This window comes from Pollicipes pollicipes, unplaced genomic scaffold, assembly GCF_011947565.3.
Source record: "Pollicipes pollicipes isolate AB1234 unplaced genomic scaffold, Ppol_2.1 Scaffold_4002;HRSCAF=4701_pilon_pilon_pilon, whole genome shotgun sequence".
Lineage (NCBI taxonomy): Eukaryota > Metazoa > Arthropoda > Thecostraca > Pollicipedomorpha > Pollicipedidae > Pollicipes > Pollicipes pollicipes.
This window is the reverse complement of record NW_023596420.1, coordinates 44,854,348-44,873,526: the sequence shown is the minus strand read 5'-3', so window position 1 is coordinate 44,873,526 and position 19,179 is coordinate 44,854,348. Positions and strand designations below refer to the sequence as shown.

General features: G+C 52.8%; 2 protein-coding genes across 2 annotated transcripts; both read right to left on the bottom strand.

Moving 5' to 3' along the window:
• Positions 1-610: 610 nt before the first annotated feature.
• LOC119093171 (serine/threonine-protein phosphatase PP1-beta catalytic subunit) lies at positions 611-8,802 on the bottom strand. The gene is made up of 7 exons (XM_037216085.1): positions 8,648-8,802; positions 6,517-6,648; positions 4,166-4,396; positions 3,556-3,732; positions 2,894-3,045; positions 2,383-2,517; positions 611-1,687 (listed from the first exon to the last, which is right to left on the bottom strand). Exons 1-7 carry the CDS (start codon positions 8,697-8,699, stop codon positions 1,589-1,591), a joined length of 978 nt encoding a protein of 325 aa, XP_037071980.1. The 5' UTR covers positions 8,700-8,802; the 3' UTR covers positions 611-1,588.
• A 4,888-nt stretch (positions 8,803-13,690) lies between these two features.
• On the bottom strand, positions 13,691-18,365 carry LOC119093170 (spore coat protein SP60). The gene is made up of 7 exons (XM_037216084.1): positions 18,237-18,365; positions 17,428-17,526; positions 15,908-15,979; positions 15,456-15,536; positions 15,007-15,081; positions 14,528-14,689; positions 13,691-13,942 (listed from the first exon to the last, which is right to left on the bottom strand). Exons 2-7 carry the CDS (start codon positions 17,519-17,521, stop codon positions 13,854-13,856), a joined length of 573 nt encoding a protein of 190 aa, XP_037071979.1. The 5' UTR covers positions 17,522-17,526; positions 18,237-18,365; the 3' UTR covers positions 13,691-13,853.
• Positions 18,366-19,179: the final 814 nt, after the last annotated feature.

Sequence of the window (19,179 nt, the reverse complement as noted above, 5' to 3'; positions counted from 1 at the left end):
TAACGCGGGCTTAGCCCTGGGCTTAATTAATTAACCACTGCGCGTCTGGGAAACCAGAGGTACGGGGTTCGATTCCCCGCGGTGCCCGCCCTTCCTGCCAGGGTGAGAGGCAGGCGACGCCATATAGCCTCAGCAGCTGAGTGCGTCGTAAAGCCCCAATGACACACACACACAGCCTTGGGCTTAACGCACTAAAATGCGAATCAGCAACTTGTATTTATCACAGCTCCCATCCGTGTTAATTCCAAACAAGATTGAAATGGCGCTGTCAGAGCAGCCATGTGTGTTCGATGCTGTGTAAGCACTTTTTGATGGCACCCAAGGCTTTGAGTGTCGTCACAGATTTCCAAGCCAAAAGTGTCGCACCTGGTTTTTCTCTCAATCATGCTCCGTGTAGACGTCCTCCATCTTTCCTGATCATCTCACGCGCAAGGCAAGGAACCGTCAATCATCGCTGTTCCAGATTTCCTGAACAAACCTCGTCACAGCGATTAAGGGCACGTACCAACACAAACTTAGCGATGGATACAAAGGAGTCCAACGAATCTAGGCGCCTTCATTTTTTTATGAACTCTACTGAACTTTCTGACTTGACTCAAACTCAGGCGCTTCTCTAATACATTTTATTTTTATACATAACGTGTAAACACATGTGGCTCAGACAGCCGTGGCAAAGACTGAACAGAACAAAACGGTCCCGAGAGCCCCTCCCCCCTCCCGCTCGCGGGAGCGAGAGCTGGGGCCACCGGCATCCACATTCAGCGCAGCAGGGGCCCCAAGTCACAGCGTTAACCGGCGGGAATCGAGAGCTCGAACGACGGTAGCCACCGACAGCTTTGTGCAACTAATGCTACAAGGACACACAACTAACTGCCGACGCCGGTGGACCCCTGACTGGGAGAGCCGAGACAGGAACGGAACCTCCGGCGCAGAAGCGAAATTCGGGTGTGACTAACACACACGCGGTGACAATGCATGTCGCGCGCCTACCAGAGCGCTTCTAACAGACCGCAATCCGGCGATGAAACACGTGCGACGCAGCTTGGGGGCCACCTCACAACCGAGACCCAGCACGACGCATCGCCGCTCGGCGGCCACTCCCCGAACTACCTAGCGCGGGCAGCCGGGGCGGGGGGCGGTCCAGGCTGCCTGCCATGTTGTGACCCATCGAGCGCGCGCTCCGGCAAACGGCCGCCGCCACCCAGCTGACCAAGCCCGGTGCAACATCACACACACGCCTCCACGGCGCGGAGCCACGTCCCGGCCGCCCACACGCGCCTCACCGCACCGCACTGGCACGTCATACCGTCCCAAGCCCGGCCGGAAGCTCCGCTGCCACGCCGCGCCCAGCCCACACGGGCCCCTTAAAGCGACCGCGGCCTCACCAGCAGCGAACGGACGGGTAAAACGGCGCGCCGGCCGCGCGCCGGCGCTGCGGCCACCCCGCCTGCGCCACGGCCGACACCCCTCGCGTGCACGCACACGCACACGCACACGTCCGCACAGCCGACGCCAGCGCGGGACGCCAGCCCAGCGCCCGCTCCGCTGGGGAGGCGGCCCTCGGCGGCGCGAAGCCCGGCTCTGCCGCCTACTTGCGCTTGGGCGGCGTCTTGGGTGGCGTGACCGGCCGGCTGTTACCCATGCCGGCGTACTGGTACTTTGGCTTCTTCTCCGACGGCTTCAGGATCTGCCGTGCCAGGACACCACAGGGTGATCAATCAGGTGGCCAGAACAGGCCGACACGGATATGCTTCGTCTGTAAAACGCATTTCAACCCAACCACTAGGGCCTAAAATAGTTCCAGCTGCACTCGATCACATGTTCTTTATAAACAAACTGGGGCCAAAATGCTTGAGCGATTTAGCCCCACACATTCAAAGAACAGACAAACGGTCTCCTAAAGCCAACGATGCTCCTCGCACCTGGTCTCTCCGCAGCGCGGCACACCCCATCACATCACACTCGGGTGCGGTCACGGGCCGACGCTACCTGCCGGTCCCGAGCGCCACCCGATCACGCCACACTCGGGCGCGGTGACGGGCTAGCGCCACCTGCCCGTCCCGAGCTACATCCCATCACGCCACACTCGGGCGCGGTGACGTGCCGACAATAGCTGCCGGTCCCCCAGCTGCGCCCCATCACGCCACACTCGGGCGCGGTGACGGACCGACAATAGCTGCCGGTCCCGAGCCACACCGCATCACGCCACACTCGGGCGCGGTGACGGGCCGACAACAACTGCCGGTCCCGAGCCTCACCCCATCACGCCACACTCAGGCGCGGTGACGGGCCGACAATAGCTGCCGGTCCCGAGCCACACCCCACCATGCCATACTCGGGCGCGGAGACGGGCCAGCCCACCGCCGGTTCAGCGCAACGTACCTGGAAGGAGCACATGAGCGTCTCGTCCACGGACATCATGCCGCCGGCGTTGTCGAACTCGCCGCAGTAGTTGGGCGCCGAGAATAGCGTCACCAGCTGCCGCTTGGCGAAGAACTCGTAGCCGTCCTCCACCACCTGACGTCACAGAGCACTGATCACGGAGGTGACAAGTGCGCCGAACTGACACCGAACAACGCCACGACAGTTCGGTGCTGGTTCGGGGGCCTCGCGGCGGCCAGCTGCGAGTAACGCACGACGCCGGCGAGTTCCGTTTCACCTGGGTCAAGAACTAGCACAAAGACGGTCTGGAGACACGCATCCGCGCCCGGCGGCTCGTCCACACCAGCTTCTGACCGTGGAAGGGCGGCACGCCGGTGCCCATCAGTCCCACAGTCCGACGCCGACTTCCGCGCACCGCGGCTCACACTAACCGTCACAAAGAAACACCCCCTGGACTCAGGGGGCGCAGATGCCCTCACCGGTGCCCGGCGCGCGGAGCGGCGGGACCGACCTGGTGCGCGCGGCAGATGAGGTCCAGGTCGTGTCGGTTCAGGAACTTGGAGACGACGTCGGCGCCGAACGTGAAGGACACGCCCCGGTCGTTTTCGCCCCAGCCCTGCACGTCCTTGTCGGGGTCCGACCAGAGCAGATCACACAGCAGGCCTGGCGGGCAGGCGCCAGTCGGCTCAGTGCGAACACCGGGGAGGCAGCACAGGAGCGCGCGACACCGCCCTGCCCAATATATTGCGTGGCGCCTGGTAACAAGGGGGCAACACTGCGGTACACAGAACCGCTCTGCCCAGTGCGCTGCATGGCGTCTGGCAGCAAGGACACGTCTGGCCAGGTCTCCGATCTCTGTCGACACGTCTCTGTCCCGCATCGGGGACGTCTCTGACCTGTGTTGGGCACGTCCCTGCCCCGCGTCGGGGACGTCTAACCTGTGTCAGTCACGCCTCTGACCTGTGTCGGTCACGCCTCTGCCCTGCGTCGGGCACGTCTGTCCCGCATCGGGGACGTCTCTGTCCCGCGTCGGGCACGTATCTGACCTGTGTCGGGCACGTCTCTGTCCCGCGTCGAGAACGTCTCTTTCCCGCGTCGGGCACGTATCTGACCTGTATTGGCACGCCTCTGACCTGCGTCGGCACGCCTCTGACCTGTCGGCACGCCTCTGACCTGTGTCGGGCACGTCGGTGGGCCGCATGATGCGCCGGATCTGCTCCATGTTGTGCAGGTCGGGCGACAGGCCGCCGTGACAGCAAAAGATCTTCTCGTCAATGATGGCCGCGATCGGCAGACAGTTAAAACAGTCGGTGAACGTCTTCCACAGCTTAATGTTGAAGCGTCGTTTGCCTGGAAACCAATGACACAAACCCATATATATCCATCAGGGGAACACAGATGTACCGCGAACACTGACATGGGTTATGGAACACTGACATAAGTTAGGAAACACTGGCATACTGCGCCATTCCACACAGCGTGCAAACGTTCTACTTGTACTACAGATTCGTGGTTAACAGGAACATGATAACCAGCTGATGAACAAGTGATTAACTTCACATTTTTAACTGTTTGATTGCGATTAACCATGGCTTTAGCCACACCATCCCCTGTGCCTCACATCTGTGACAACCAGAAGTGTGATGACCAGGTCAACAGACGGAAGCTTGGTGTTAGGGCAGGACGCCTTTTTCGCCACCTGTGCACGAAGGCCCCACAATTGGACGCAGGACAGCCTTGTTTCACGCGACTCATACAAAGAAAGCCCTGTGTCGCCGCTCACACTCGTCGTAGAAGCCGTAGATGCGGTTGATGCTGGCGCACTCGTGGTTGCCGCGCAGCAGGAAGAAGTTCTCCGGGTACTTGATCTTGTAGGCGAGCAGCAGGCAGATGGTCTCCAGCGACTGCTTGCCCCGGTCCACGTAGTCGCCGAGGAACAGGTAGTTGGCTTCGGGCGGGAAGCCGCCGTACTCGAACAGTCGCAGCAGGTCCGTGTACTGGCCGTGGATGTCGCCTGCAATCAGAGCAGGTCAGGTCGGGTCAGGTCTGTGCACCGACACTGGGTGTCGCCTGAGCGCCGACTGGATCCCGGCAGGTCCGCATCCTGGCCATGGATGCCACTCAAGGTGTTAGCAGGTGTTGCTGTCAGGTGCGGTCCATGCACCAGCCACATGCAACACCTCAGAGTGGGCTGGAACAGGTGATCTGGTCAGCTGGGTCACAGCTGGGTCAGAGCATGCCCATGCCAAGCCTGAGGATATAACCCAAGTGCAGACCATATCAGGCTAGTCAGGTGAATTCAGTATCGGCTACGCAGGGTGACGTTTCAATATTCAGCCACTTGGGTGACAGGGATGTGAATTTTTTCGTGCTGTGATACATCCAGCTTGGAGTTCCTTGTCTGTTGCCCCTTCCCTTCCTTAATACAGGCCAGTCAGTATCAAAACGGGCAGCTGTGAACCCAGTATCTAAGTGCCTCCAACTTGATTAATGCACAAGGCTGGTGAGAGGTCTGGTTTGGGGGTCAAAGGCCGACGGATTAGACCCGACGCATCGCGTGAGGAAGCTGCCCGAGAACCAGGAATGCTGTTTATTTCTGGTGGCATGAATTTATATTTACATCCTGGACACCCTACCGGATGCATTTTGAAATGCTGATGGATGGCACCAGGTATTTAAGAAGCTTGAGTCGGGCCAGTCAGGTCAGCAAGCTGTTGAGCAGAGGTAGAGTCCTGACACGATACATCACACTTCACTGCAGCCAAGAATTACAGTCAGAGCCTGCACCATACATGCCATGACTTGTCAATTATCATGATCACTTGATGGCTATCCTGCAGTGCCTGCCAGTCCTGCCACGGTGAGAGGCAAGTGACACCAGCTGTAGCCTCAGCAGCTGAGTGCTTTGCGAAGCCCCAGTAGCGGTGATGACAATGATGACTTGATCGCTACAAGTACAAAACACAATGCTTGACATACACTGTTCTGCACGCTGCATATATGCATAGTTGATGATGATTTGGGGTTTTAGGGCGCATCGACTGCTAGAGGTCATGCAGCGCCCATAACTATCGATTCATGCAGAGCCGTCAATCAGAGAAGTGCATCAATCAGGTCACCCTATAGAGCCATGATGATTGGCCCTAGCATCACGATGAGAAGATTACAGGAAAATCTACAGCGCGAAGGAACTGGAGCACTTTACCAAACCCGACGATGTTCGAAGAACCCCCTAAAAAGTCGCATAGCGTGCGACTCTGGACGTGGCGTCCGAAAAACTGCGCTCTCGTTGCAGTAAGGTGGCGGCAAGCGACCAGTACGTGATGCACGGTCAGTGGATCAGAGCATCGACCGCAGCATGGTCTGTCGCCAGCCAATAGCAGGTGACGGTGCGTAGCATATGTGTGACCTATGCGTAACCGGCAAAGGGCAACTTCTTTCACCCTATTGTCCCGAAAGCACGACTGCCATAATCCAATGCGGGGTTTCACCGACTGCAGCTTGCTGGCGCTCAGCGAGTTCCAGTAGAACTGCCATCGCTTCTGCACAAACAGCGACACTGCGGGGTACATGTCTTGAGCAGGTAGTGGTGTTATAGGGAATTCTAGTCCCTGTCGTAGCGCGCTTTGCTGCCGCGTCAGCAAGATCATTTCCGCATATCCCCACGTGACTTGGGATCCAGCATAGAACGACCGTTTTTCCTGCTCGATCCAGTGAGCTAAGACGAGATTGAATGTCCTGAACCAGTGGATTCGACGGGGAGAAGCCGCTAACAGCCAGCAGGCTGCTCAAGGAGTCGGAAAGAATTAAATGCAGATTGCTATCGTCCACTTCAACAAAACAGAGAGCTTTGCTAATGGCTATAAGCTCGGAAGTGTAGACCGACGCGTGTGAAGGCAGTGTGAATGACCGTGTGGTGGATCCACACACAAAAGCGCACCCTACACCTGCATCCGTCTTCGAACCATCTGTATAAATCATCTTGCACCCATCAAAGGAGGCCATGTGCTCTAAAGCTGCGCCTTTGAGTTCCGTCATGAGGACACGTTGCTTTTGCATATTATATGCGTAGTTCAAATACCACAAAGCCGGCAGGAGATTCAGAAAGGCACCCCATGAGTGCTGTGTTCTTACCACATATTTTCAGGGGTGCTTCCAGTTCCAGGAGGATGGGCTGCTGCAGGAAGATCTCACGCGACTTAAGGCACAGGCTGCGCACCTCCATCTCTGACATCTGCACTGACTTGCCTGGCCGACATCCTCGCACTGAGGGAACATGTCATCCTCACACCGAGACAAAATATCCTCCTCCCCCCAGAAAAACACATGATCCACACACTGAGAGAACACATCATCCTCACAATGTGAGAACACATCATCCTCACAATGAGAGAACACCTCATCCTTGCACTGTGGGAACACATGGACAATTACAAACACTGCCAGTGATGGGCAGCACAAGCTGGGGCTTACCTTCTGCTTGGCACATTAATTCTCAGACCAAGTGGAGTAAAAAGACAGACAGAGCATTGTGTTTAGATGCTCAGCTATTAGCAGCAGCATTAGGTGCAGATTCCTAGAAACTGACCTTACTATAGGAGATGTAGCAGAGAAATCAAAGAAGGCTTAAAACTACATTTAAGTGCAGCAATACATATCATGCCATATGATGATATAACACCATGAAAATGTGTTATAATCATGCATGGAATCAGCTGTTGGCCACACCAACTCCCCACATTGTTTTTCTTACATGGCTGTAGACAACAAAATCACAAGCATGGAAGAGGCTCTACATACAGCACCAGAGCTTCCTCTCATATCTTCTCACATGTTGACATAGCACTTGATAATTTGATGCGCTCAACCGATAGTCCAAATCTAGCTATCACTTAACCATTTGGAAAATGATATATTTGTAACTCACTTTGTCAGAATATCTGTCCTTGCATCCAACTATATGTTGCACATTGGGCTTGAGCCACATTTTGAACAATGCCCATCCCTGCCCTGACAGGGATGGCCTATGGTCAGTGCCAGGTGCCACACTTAAGTTGAAGAAATCAAGGGCAGTAAGGAATATTCTAAGCATCACAGCACATTTGGCTGCTAGTGCCAAACTTCAGTTTGATGGTGGAGTCAGGGCTTCTTGAAGCACTAAAATGAATGGTGAACCTATAAAAATTAGGTGCAAGGCTAACACTACACCAAAAAAGTATATGTACTTTACATATCATCATGACAAACTCGCACCAAACTCCCAACCCCCACCCAACTCCGGCACCTACACCTAGATATCTTTTCAAGAAACAGCATACATAATCAATTTACCTGTATCACTTGAAACCATTTACAGAGATTAAGGGTAACTAAAAGCAGTTTTGGATTTGTTGCTAACAACATAGCCAATAGTATGACAAAGTGCATAAAGAGGCGAAACAGCATTCTTTCAACCACTTGCTACTCCTTAAAATTGACAGTCATGTGAATGATACTTTTCTGTTCATTCACTAACAACATTGCTTTTCGTGCGATGAGTTCTTTTAATCTGTGCATTAGAATTCACTTTTTGGAACTCACTTTTTTAAATATTAACCAGTCTGCAAAAAGCTACACTGAGCATAGCCATCATAGCAACCATGCTCACTGAACAACTTCAGCTCACATGATTGATTTCAGTGCATCAAGTTGAGCTGACCACCATCAGCAGCTTGTGCATGAAATGCCAATACTTCAACTGAATGTGATGCACCAGACCATTTTTCAAGTTAACAATGTCAATTCCTTAAGTTCTGCATAAAACAAGCATTGAACATGCATGCAACACATTCAGAGTCTCAGACCATCAAAACCACTGATGAATCTGGCTTGGTGGACAGGTTTTAAGCAGAACAGCACCGGAATGTTGACAAACATGTGCAACCTTGATCGAAGACAGGTCAGACACACAACAATGCACCTATCAATCCACAGAGTCAACAGCGACTCCAAATTTTGGCAAGCCAGCATACTGCATTGATGAAACAGCTCACATAATGATGCTTAGCAGGCCTCATGTCTTATAAACATCTAAACTAGAACATGTGCATATAAACGGGTACATCAAATGGTTGTTTATACTTAGTCTTGTTGTTCACGAGACGAAAACGACGCACAATCTCATGTGATTTTAACAGCATTTTCGCGACATCGCAAAATATTTTGAGCACAGGAAAAGACAAACATCACACCAAACACATTATGCCAGAAAAACAAGCCACGTTACCTTCTAGAAGCCGAGAAATCAGGCTATCCACGTTTAACTCGCCCTCCGCCATCTCAATTATTAGCTGAAGGGCTTTCGTTGCAAGCTGTTGGAAAACGGAGGTACACAGCAAAACAGCAATTTCTCATATGACGTAACAAGTGCAGTCATACCCAGGGCTACCAGACCACCCTCATCCCCTCAGCTATGCGGTGGATCTTATGACGTCAAGGGATCATGACGTCATATATAGGATGGTACGAGAGCTGCCAAACAATCTTGGCCTTAGTTTTCACCATCCAGTTCGACAACGTTTCTATCAGGAGCCCGCGCTGATTTGGTTGGTCCGGTCTGCAGTCAAGTTCGGTTTCGGTAACGTCGCCTGGGAGCGGTTTGCTTCGTATTAGCAAGTGAACAGCTCACTATTTTGAACAGTTTTGAGACGTAAACTCAAGGTATGTGTGTGAAAAACATCTTATGACGGTGGGACGGTGTGATGTGATGTAAGGTTGAGTTGGCACTAACATTGGTGCTGGTGTGGTTGGAAGCTGCCCAGTTCAGGGTGTGCAGCTTTTTATTGTGCCCATATTATAAGGGAAAGTAACTTTTTGGGTAGGCCCTGTTAAAATTTGGGTATTTAAGAATGTTTGAATGCAGGATTTTTCAACCGGCCATGACTAGTATGCAGAAAAATTGTTCTCAGTTGGTGTAGATGGAGCTCCCCCTGCTGTACAGGAAACTTAAGCTGTCCATGGCAGACAGTAACATTGTGATATTTTTCCTCTCTGTATGCTGCAGATTTGTAAATGGAAGCATTTTAATCATACACAATGGTTTTGGGCAGAGAGAATCCAGCCCTGAAAAGTGTAGTAAGCTGCCCCAGTTGCAGCAGAGTCTGCTAACACTTCTTATCCCAAACAGCACTGATCTTTCACAACAGATAGTGATTCTGTGATCCCACCTGTTTTGTGTGATTTAGCAAGTTATGATACCTTATGATTGCTGTCATCAAGTTTTGATAAATTTTCCTAGATTGGAAGTTGTGCCCAACCTGTGCACCAACAAGGTCTTATTAAAGTTGACAATAGTTTGCAAATTGGGTTATAAGCCAGTTCTTAAACATATAGCATATGTAACTGCTGGTAGATGAGTCATCCATTCATCCATTTTCATGTACTAATGTAGCATTGCATCTTCAGTTGATGCCTGGTATATGCAGATTCAAAGAGAAAGTTCATATTTCACAACATTTGTGTAGTGTTTGATGCAAGGTTGGAGTCTATGCTGTATGTTTTGTGCATCTGCACAGTGCAGTAAGCTGCTACCTTTTTCTGTAAAAGTTTAAGTGGTTGCTCAAAAAAGTTAACATATGCCCTTACCAAGGTTTAGCTGGGTATGTGTGCACTTTGTCCTTCTTGCATATGTGACTATATCAAGGTCCACTAAACCCATAATTGTGAATTGAGATATACCTAGAAATGGGCAGCTTGATTTAATCATTGGATCCTTTTATTTGCCCACAGATAGGCTGCCTATGCTACAATGACTGCAACCTTCTGGTGTCCACATAGTGGGTCTATGTAGATTGAGTTACAATGCTATATTAAGAGTGTTTTTGCACCAGCATTTTAGCTTAAAGTATTTTGTGTCAAGGAGTAAAAGTCAGAAGAGTGAAATCAAAAATAACATTTCAGACATTCAGTATTTTTAATGGTGAAAAGCCAGCTTTAAAGTCCAACTTGTTTGCCTGTTTTAGCCAAAATAGAGGAGAAAATGTATGTGGTAGATTCAGTCCATTCTGTGTAGCTCCCCTTTGTTGTTAGTGGTAGTTTTTATAGGGCTAGTGAGTCATGTTTGTCATGTAATAAAAGTTGGGAAAGTGGGGAAGGTCTTAAGTCAAAATTATAGGAGTTGGATGGAGAATGGCATTCTATTTGAGTGAAATGTCTTTGTTACCAGGGGAAATGTCATGCTTAGGAAACAAGATTACTCATCAGTCTCTTCATCCAAGTTACCCTCAAGGTCATGATTGGCTGGCTAAAATGTTGTGTGATAAGATTGGCTGTCATTTTCCTGTGGTTCAAATGTGTGGACTTATTTGCAATGAAAAAAGGTGGCATGGAAATATAATACAAACTGCACTGGTATGCAAGTTGTTTTACCACCTACATTATCATGTGTCCACCCCTACAATGCCTGAGAAAGTAGCATGTACAGCCATTCCCTGTATCACAGACTTGTGTAAGTGATGATCTGCAGGTGCAGTGCCCATACCATTTTCACAGCTGGACATCCAGCTCTCCTTTGATGTGCACATGTGGAATCTTTTGGCCAGGGGCTGGCTGACATGAAATTTTGTTTGGTTGTTATAGTTCTCCACTTTTCCAGGCCCAAACGTGCACCAGAGTTGGTAACCCCCTTTATTGTGCCCAGATGTCACGCAAGATCTATTTCTGCGGCTCAATCCGCGCTGGTCGGCAAGACGTGGCTCTGTATGGTCGCATCGTGACTGCCCTCAAGCAGTACGGCACGGTGCTGACCGAGTTTGTGGCCGACCCGGCCGTCACCCACCTAGGCTCGGACGAGGGCAAGGCCTCCACCGACCGCGACATTCACGACAGAGATATCAGGTCAGTGAGAGAGCTGGGGTCATGCAGAAGTGGGGTGTGGTGTAACAAATCTGCTTATTAGACAATGCTATTTGTGATGTTGCACGTTTATGCCTTTCCTTTTGATGCCTGTGTTTTCTCCATGTCAAGAAACTGGTGCAGTTTGGGATTGTTTGTCACTATCCCACGTGTCTCCCATCATCAGTATATTCGCGGCTACATGTGTATGTATGCATGTATGTATGTATGTACGTATGTATGTATGTATGTCAGCATGCATGGATGCATGCATACATGTATTATGCATGTATGTATGTATGCATGCATGAATATGTACGTTCTTGTTCAGTCGTCGCGAGCAGATGCCAGTCGCGTTGTTCGTAAAACGACACAAGAACCGAATATGGCCATGTTCACCAGCACCTTGTCCATGTTCTGACTGACCTGAGGCGACTGCTGCCACCGTGCTGAGAACAGCGGCCTGACACGCGTGCCGTCTCTCCAGCCTGCTGGAGGAGTGCGACACGATCGTGGCCGAGGTGACGCAGCCGTCGCTCGGGGTGGGCTACGAGATCGGTCGCGGGGTCGCCATGGGAGGTCGACGCATCCTCTGTCTTTACCGGCCGCAGCCGGATAAAAGTAAGGCTGACGGCGGGCTCCATTCGGCAGGGTGTCGTTCGTTCAGCGAAGGAGGGATGGCGGAATGCTGTCCTTTCGGTGTTCAAACGTTCGGCCACAGGGTGGCAGGGGCGGCGATATTTGTCCATGCTTTTTCACCCTGGCTTTGGGCTCACTGCCTGTCGCCCCTCCCCTTGCTCAAAATCGGCCAATCAGCATCGGACCGGGCGGCGGTCAACCCCTGCATTCACGCGCCTCTTGCTAGACAACCGGGCCGGGCCAGTCAGATGTCAGCGTTCGAGGTCAAGGGGCAACGGATTAGCGCTGGCGAATTGCACGCGCAGACGGCCGAAGAGCCAGGATTCTGGCAGCATAAGGTTACTTTTACATCCTACACACCTTACTGGATGAATGTCGGAACGCTGCGTCCTTTTTGTCCGCTGTTTGCGTGTCGCCCGCGTTACGATGTTTTTCTAGTGTCATCATGGTTAACTGGAAGTAAGGTAACATTCAGTAAGACGGCGATGGCCATCAACGGTGGGTTGTTCGTGCTTGCCGTTGTGACAGGTCACCTTCTGTTTCACGGTTGCACGCGCCACAGCTGAGACAAAGCTGCCAGGGCATTTTTTAGAGCTCCCTGTTAGGCGCATGGATCTAGCCGCGCGCTTGCCTCCGGCTCAGCTCGCTGCGTGATGGACGGATGTGCACGTGCGACGAGGTCTAACGTGTGTTGTTGCCGGTCAGGACTGTCGGCCATGATCCGGGGCATGCCGCCGTCCAAGGACCTCAGCGTGGTGGACTACTCGAGCGACGACATCGAGAAGGTGCTGACCGACTTCTTCTCCGCCGCCTAGCCTGCGAAGCCGCGCCGTGCGGCGCTGGCCTCGGGCCGGTGCCCTGGGGTTGCAGCTGTGTGCTTGAGCCAGGCGAGAACTCTCAGGCTCGATGAGAGGGCAGGACCTGGCTCAGACGTCTGGTTCTGCTCACTGTTCACGGAGGTGAAGACAAGACCTGGCACATACAGCGGAAGCTTTGGAATTGGGGCGGAATTCTCGGCTCAAGGAAGCTTTTGGACGTAGAGGAGGACTTGAGATCCGGCCGTCGAGCACATCTCAAGACAAAGTGTGGGATGATGGCATTTTCACCACGGGCAGGCTGATTGCTTGGTCTGCGAGAGGCTCTAGTTGGAAACAAACCAATTTCTGGCCGTTCACTGTGTGGAAGAACCTGGTGTGGGTGGTGTAGCAGTCTCTGCTCGACTCGCGGCTGGTCGTGCTCGTCGGTGTAGAGTCGAACGCTGGCGCGAAAAAAGCTGTGACGCTATTCTCGATGCCCTCGATGTGTACCTGGTACCGATGATATTTTTATAGTCAGTTGTTAGTCGTTTTGAACGTTTTCGGCAGGGAATAAACACTTTTCACGAACACTTTTCACAAACACAATTCTGACTGTGTCCCCGCTTCGGTGTTCATTGGTTTCCGTAGCTGCACCTGGGGTCTCGTGCCGGACCGGTGCAGGTGGCTCTGGAAGCTGGTACCCAACGTTGTGGTCCGTCATCTTTTTGTTTTTTTCTGCCAATTATCGTTACAGAATATGACGTGACTGTAATTATCTGAATCCGAAGTGCAGCGATAATTGCGTCAGAAAATTCGAGACTGGATATTCTGGACTTTTACGGCATGCTCGCCTTGAGGATGCCGCTCAGCGCCACCCGGTAGCCCATTGTTTTCCGTTTGTACCATCGGGTCTCGTCAAGACCTTTCACGAATTCGGGTTGGGAAGAGTTGCGGTTTTTATGAGCGTGATTCTGCACACGAGCTACGAAACGCGGGCCCCACACGTTCCATGTCCCGTTTATGGCGACTAACCACCCAACCTCGCCCTCGCATACAAGGCTCCGCGTAATGACAATATCACAGGGCCTCGGGTTGGACGGCCCGGTCGGGGCCGGTGCCCGGGCACGCGCGCCTGGCCGCGGTCGGCGCGCGCTCGCCACGGCTTCAGATAAGGGCGCAGTGTGGCCCAAGTGGCGGCTCGTCCACGCATTTGCTGTTGGTGGGGCAGTAGCGGCCCTCGCAACCGCCCGTCTCTGCGGAACAAGCGGCTGGGTTAGGCCAGGTCAGTTCGGGCACTGCCGGCGCGACAACGGCCGGCAGCGGACGCGGGCGAGCTGAGCACGCCCGTGTCGCCTGATTGGTCCAGATTGCGCGCACACATTGGAACCCCCCGGTGCTGTGAGAACCGCGATGCAAATGCACGTTTGCTGTTCATGTAACTAAACACATGCTCGACGCAAGTAATGTCTGTCGCAATAAGGCATACTTGGTAGGGAGAGATGGACGACCAAGGCGTCCTGCGGACAGAGCCAAGTCACCCCATTCTGGGTTGCCGTGCTGACACGCTCAGATGACAATTTGTGGCTGGGTGTGAGCCACCCCTCAGCTTGGGTTCTTCAGATGGAGGGGGTGCGTGGTTGGGAATGATGCATAGGAACGCCGTACGTCTAACGCGCCTGCCACACGCGTTGACCAGGCACCGCAAGACCGAGCTTAATGCCAACTACCACAGCGCCAGCCTACCGCTGGCCCGCACCGAACGCGCTTCGCACAGTGGCGCCACCTACACTCGTCCGCTGGGTGGCGCCCGCGGCGGACGCGCCGCCGCGTGTACTCACTGGTGCCGCGTCGGCAGAGGGCGCCGTCGACGGTGTCAATGCAGGTCAGGCCGGGTTCGCACACGCGCACCATACACGTGTTCGGCAGGCAGATGGGCGAGCCGCCGCGTACGTAGCAGTTGGTGCCACGGCGGCAGTAGAAGCCCTCGCACGACGGCACGTCTGGGGGCGGACAGGGCCGGGGTGGCACGTGCTGACGGTCGGCAAGCGCACGCTGCGGGTTCCCGCTTCACAGATTTAAGCAGACACTACCCCGCCCCAGGAGTGAGGAGAGATGCCTCCGACTGAGACCCTCTAACCTTATTCCACGGCAACATTAGTAACAGTGGGATCAGGCATATGAAAGGCCATCCGGGAGATGACAAAAGTTAAATCGCAGCCTCGTTTATCTGAAACCAAGCCTTTGGTGGTATGTTTTTAGCGTCCATCACAGTCGATGTCATACCAAGCCGATTGACGGCACCACCAGAAGTGCTGACCTGGGACGCAGTCGGGACCATCCGGCAGTTCGTTGCACAGCTCGCCAGCGGCGCAGTAAATGTCGTTACAGGTCACTGCAATCAGACATTGAGGCCTTAGGTGGGAGTTAAAGCGACAATTTAACGTGCTATGGTGCATGCGGACAATCAGCGTGATGTTTTGTATGGCTGATGGTTTACGGACATGACACTGTCTTAATATTGCCGGCGGGCAAAAGTAGTTATCACCTCAGCTTATCCTTGTCGACGGCGAGGATGAAAGGCGCGTCTCGAAGTTCGTGACGTCAGGGAAGCATATTTCGTGTGTTATTCAAAAGCAACGCTGTCTTCATCAAAATGCTAACGATCTCGAGGTGCGCTTTTGGCCTTTGGCGGCAGATCTGTGCTATACATTATGAAGGCTACAGTTGAGGGACATGAGTATCCACATTCACGGCACGAAGACTTACGCGGCTTGCAGACGGGGCCCGCAGGCGTATCCACACACTTCTCATTCTTTGCACAATTGAGAGTTTTGCACGTGGGTTTGTCTGAAACAGGCAGCATGTCATGTTGAACGAATGCTTATTTTCACACGCTTTCAAAGCAAACATACAGTTCAAAACTAAGGCAGCGCAAAGAACGAGGTTAGCGATAGAAGTCTGCCTTAGCATGACTGGTCGGGTCTGCCCGGTCGCGGGGCTCGGCATTCCCACATCACGGCAGGGACAGAAGTACTTGATCAGCCCGGCGTACACAATCTTTCTGCACCTGTGCTCGTCTTGGCAGCGATTTAGCGTCTGATGAGATAACCGGCAGACTGGTATCCATGGGTGTACATTTTCCTATGCCGCGCGCCACGCGTTTCCCGGCGCCTGGCGTCCGGCTCAGTCGCGGGGTCGTTCGGTGAAGTCGTACCTACCTTTGATGCAGACTTCGCAGCGGCACTGCTGCACTTCGCATGAGTACCCGACGTCGCAGCGCTTGCCGCACCCTGAAATCGACGCAGCGATCAGCTGACGGGAAGCGGCACTCGGTTGTTCGACACGCACGCGAGGACACGCACGACACGCACGCGAGGACGCCCGCAGGGCGCGGGCGGGAAAGGGTGACACCAAGGGGGTTGCCATGCTGCTGCAGGACCGCGGCCTCCAATTCCCTGTCCTCTCCTCTGCATTTACATCCGGCCTCTAAACCCAGCTGACCTTAACCTGCACCCGGCCGCGGGAGGGGAGAGTTGACGTCCCCGTACAGTCTCGTGTGTAGGCCATAATGAACGCTCCTAGCGCCACGAAATTTGTAGTACCTATTCATCTATCAATTTGATGTTCTACTTGATCAGACAGTTTTGATCTACCAAGACCAAAACTTTAGTGACCTAAATTAGGTCAAAGAGTTCGACCTCTCAAAAATGACCGCGCAAAACTTTTTGTGGGTCATTTGCCTTAGGTCAAGGTTGCTATGGTAGTAGAACATGATACTACCTGCGCTTTGCTTAGTTCACATTCTTACAAACAGACGACTTCAGTGACCTGAAGTCAGGTCGAGTTTTGCTATGTTTCGTAAATATTGCAAAGATGTACAGATTTTGTGTAGTTTTGGCGTTTATGTACGAGGAAAAGAGTACTAACTCAGATGCACAGCCGTTGTGTGACCACAGAGCACGTGGTCGTGGGCTAGGTCACGACTTACCTATATCGGTGCACTCCGCAAAACATGCTGAGCTCAAATAGGCGGTTTTATGAGGTGATTTTGGAAGCGGAATTCAAATACTGCACTGAAAACATGTGATATCAATCTAAAGGATAATTGGGTCACGGAGGGTCACGTGGGGACATGTAAGGTCATATAAAGTCATCCAAGGTCAGTGACCTATGTTGTCAGGAGCGGAGATGATAAATGAACGAGTGCAACACGTGCAACCACCTCCTTGTCGTGTTTGTGCAGTTGGTGACGTACAATTTCATGTACCAAAGTGCCTGTTCCCACACTGGCACTAATGCATTGTCAAGCGCCGAAGGAACCGTGCATGATGTAGGCAACAGTTATATTTAATTCCCATTCCAACACCGTCCGACACGTTGGTGCCCCAGCTATCTACTGGAGGGCGATGAATGTCCCCCCCCCCCACCCCCCTCCTCCCGTTTGAGCCGGCCTCGAATAGAAAACGAGCTAGCCGCCTAAAGCGAAAGGACGTGGGACGCGCGCTTGTCGTAACACACATGTCACAACCATCACACCGTACTTGATTATAAATTGATCGATTCTGTAATGCAAATTTCTAGCGCACTGATCATACGCATTTTCGTGGACTGCAAAAGGCGTGTGGATAAATTATCTTCTATTTTGGAGCCTCCCAGGATACTTGTGATATACGTCCGTGGCAAACTCAGCCATTTGCTATCGGGAGCTTTTGTAAGCTGTGCATCGCTATATACTCACTATCACCGGTGCCCCCCAGAGCCAAGGTGACCAGGTCGTTATAATCCTGGGTTTTGACGTAAGCGCAGATTGTAAGGAGCACAAGCAGCCGCATGTTGTCTGTAAAAGGGAGTAGAAGAGTGTTAACCTGCGATGTTCACACATTCACTGTTACATCGACATAAGCCTCAACAATGCACAGATGTTTGAACATGCTGCCTTAATTTGTGATGTGATGTAATGTTACTATTACCTCAGTGGAACGTAGCCGTTCGAAAGCTGTTTACAAGTCCACATGGAAACACGCACGGTCACCTTTATACTCTTTAATTACAAAAAATCAAGTGAACCATTAAAACGAAGGAACTGATAAACACAGTATGTGACTGGCACGCACTTGTTGGTAATGTCTGTAGCATTTTCTGAAGAAAAGGGACAAGGTAGTGCGTAGTGCGTACGTCTAAATCATCATCACTGGCTATGTGACTAGCATTTTTCCAGTTATTACTTTTCCTACGGAGCCGCTTCTTGTTTAACCAGCTGAACTCATCACGTTCATTGGTACAAACAGCGCTTCAAAGGTGAAAATATGCAGATCTTAACCAACTTAACTTGTCTGTGTACAATTATTTATTGTGTATGCATGCACAGTGCATGATGATTATTCTATAAATGCACGCAAATCATGGTAGTTGGGACTTGTGACAAGTAAAAGACCTGCACCTAAATGTGTTCCGCTGTTTCACGTAGCTCAACCATTTTGCACTGGTATACTCATCCACATCGACAGCGCAGACGTCTGGAACACACGGCACCGAGCGCGTCCTCACCAGTCTAACAGTGGCCGGTGTATAGAACTGCTTCTTCCAAAACTTGACTCCTACTGCGAACACCTGACCAGCCCACGAACGCTGCCGGGCCCCGGGTGCGGACGCTCCACCTGTCGTGCCGTCGCCAGCAGACAGCTGGCAGTAGCGCGGTCGCCGGCCTTTTTATATGGCCTCGGCTGGTCGGCGCCCCACTGGCCATGGGGGCGTTCCTGAGCCTTGCGACGGAGGACGCGTGCCAGGCTCCGCCGTGCTCGCGCAGAACATTCCTTGAATCGGTGCACCAGCGAGCCGGGATGGGAAAACGTTTGTTGACTGCGTGCTTCTCCATGCCGGTACCAGGGCCGGACGCCGCGAGCCCGGGCACGGTTCGGACATGCCCGTGTCCGTGCGGCACGCAGGCACGTCCGCGCACGCAGGGTCGGGGTGTTCCTTCGTGGCGTCAGGCAGCTGGCATGTGTCGCCGTGCATGCGTGTTATCCGTTACCCCATGGACTAAGCCCCTTAGCACGTTACTTTCCATACACGGAACTCACAGCAGGCATCCGCCCTTCCAGCGATGTGAAGTGCTTCGCGTCGTCGGCATGTTCACTAAAGGAAAAAATATTTTGATGTTACATAACACTGACGCTTCCGGACTAAGGCAGCACGCTTTCACCAACCGGATGGGCGCGTGTGTTCCCTCATTCGCATGATCCGCGTCCCTCTCTATCGGCTGCACGGAGCCGGCGGCGTGCACTGACGGACGTGCGGCACGGCCCGGACCAGGATCGCTGGGGCTGGGGGAGGGGGGGGGGAGGACTAGCTGCTGCGGTGGAGTGATGGCGGTCGAGGGGTCACCGGCCGCTGGAGACTCCGGCCTGACCTCTTGATGTAAGCGACCTCTCAGGCGCCGGAGCGGGGACAGGAGACGCGCCAAATGCGCAGTACTATGTCCAACGCGGAT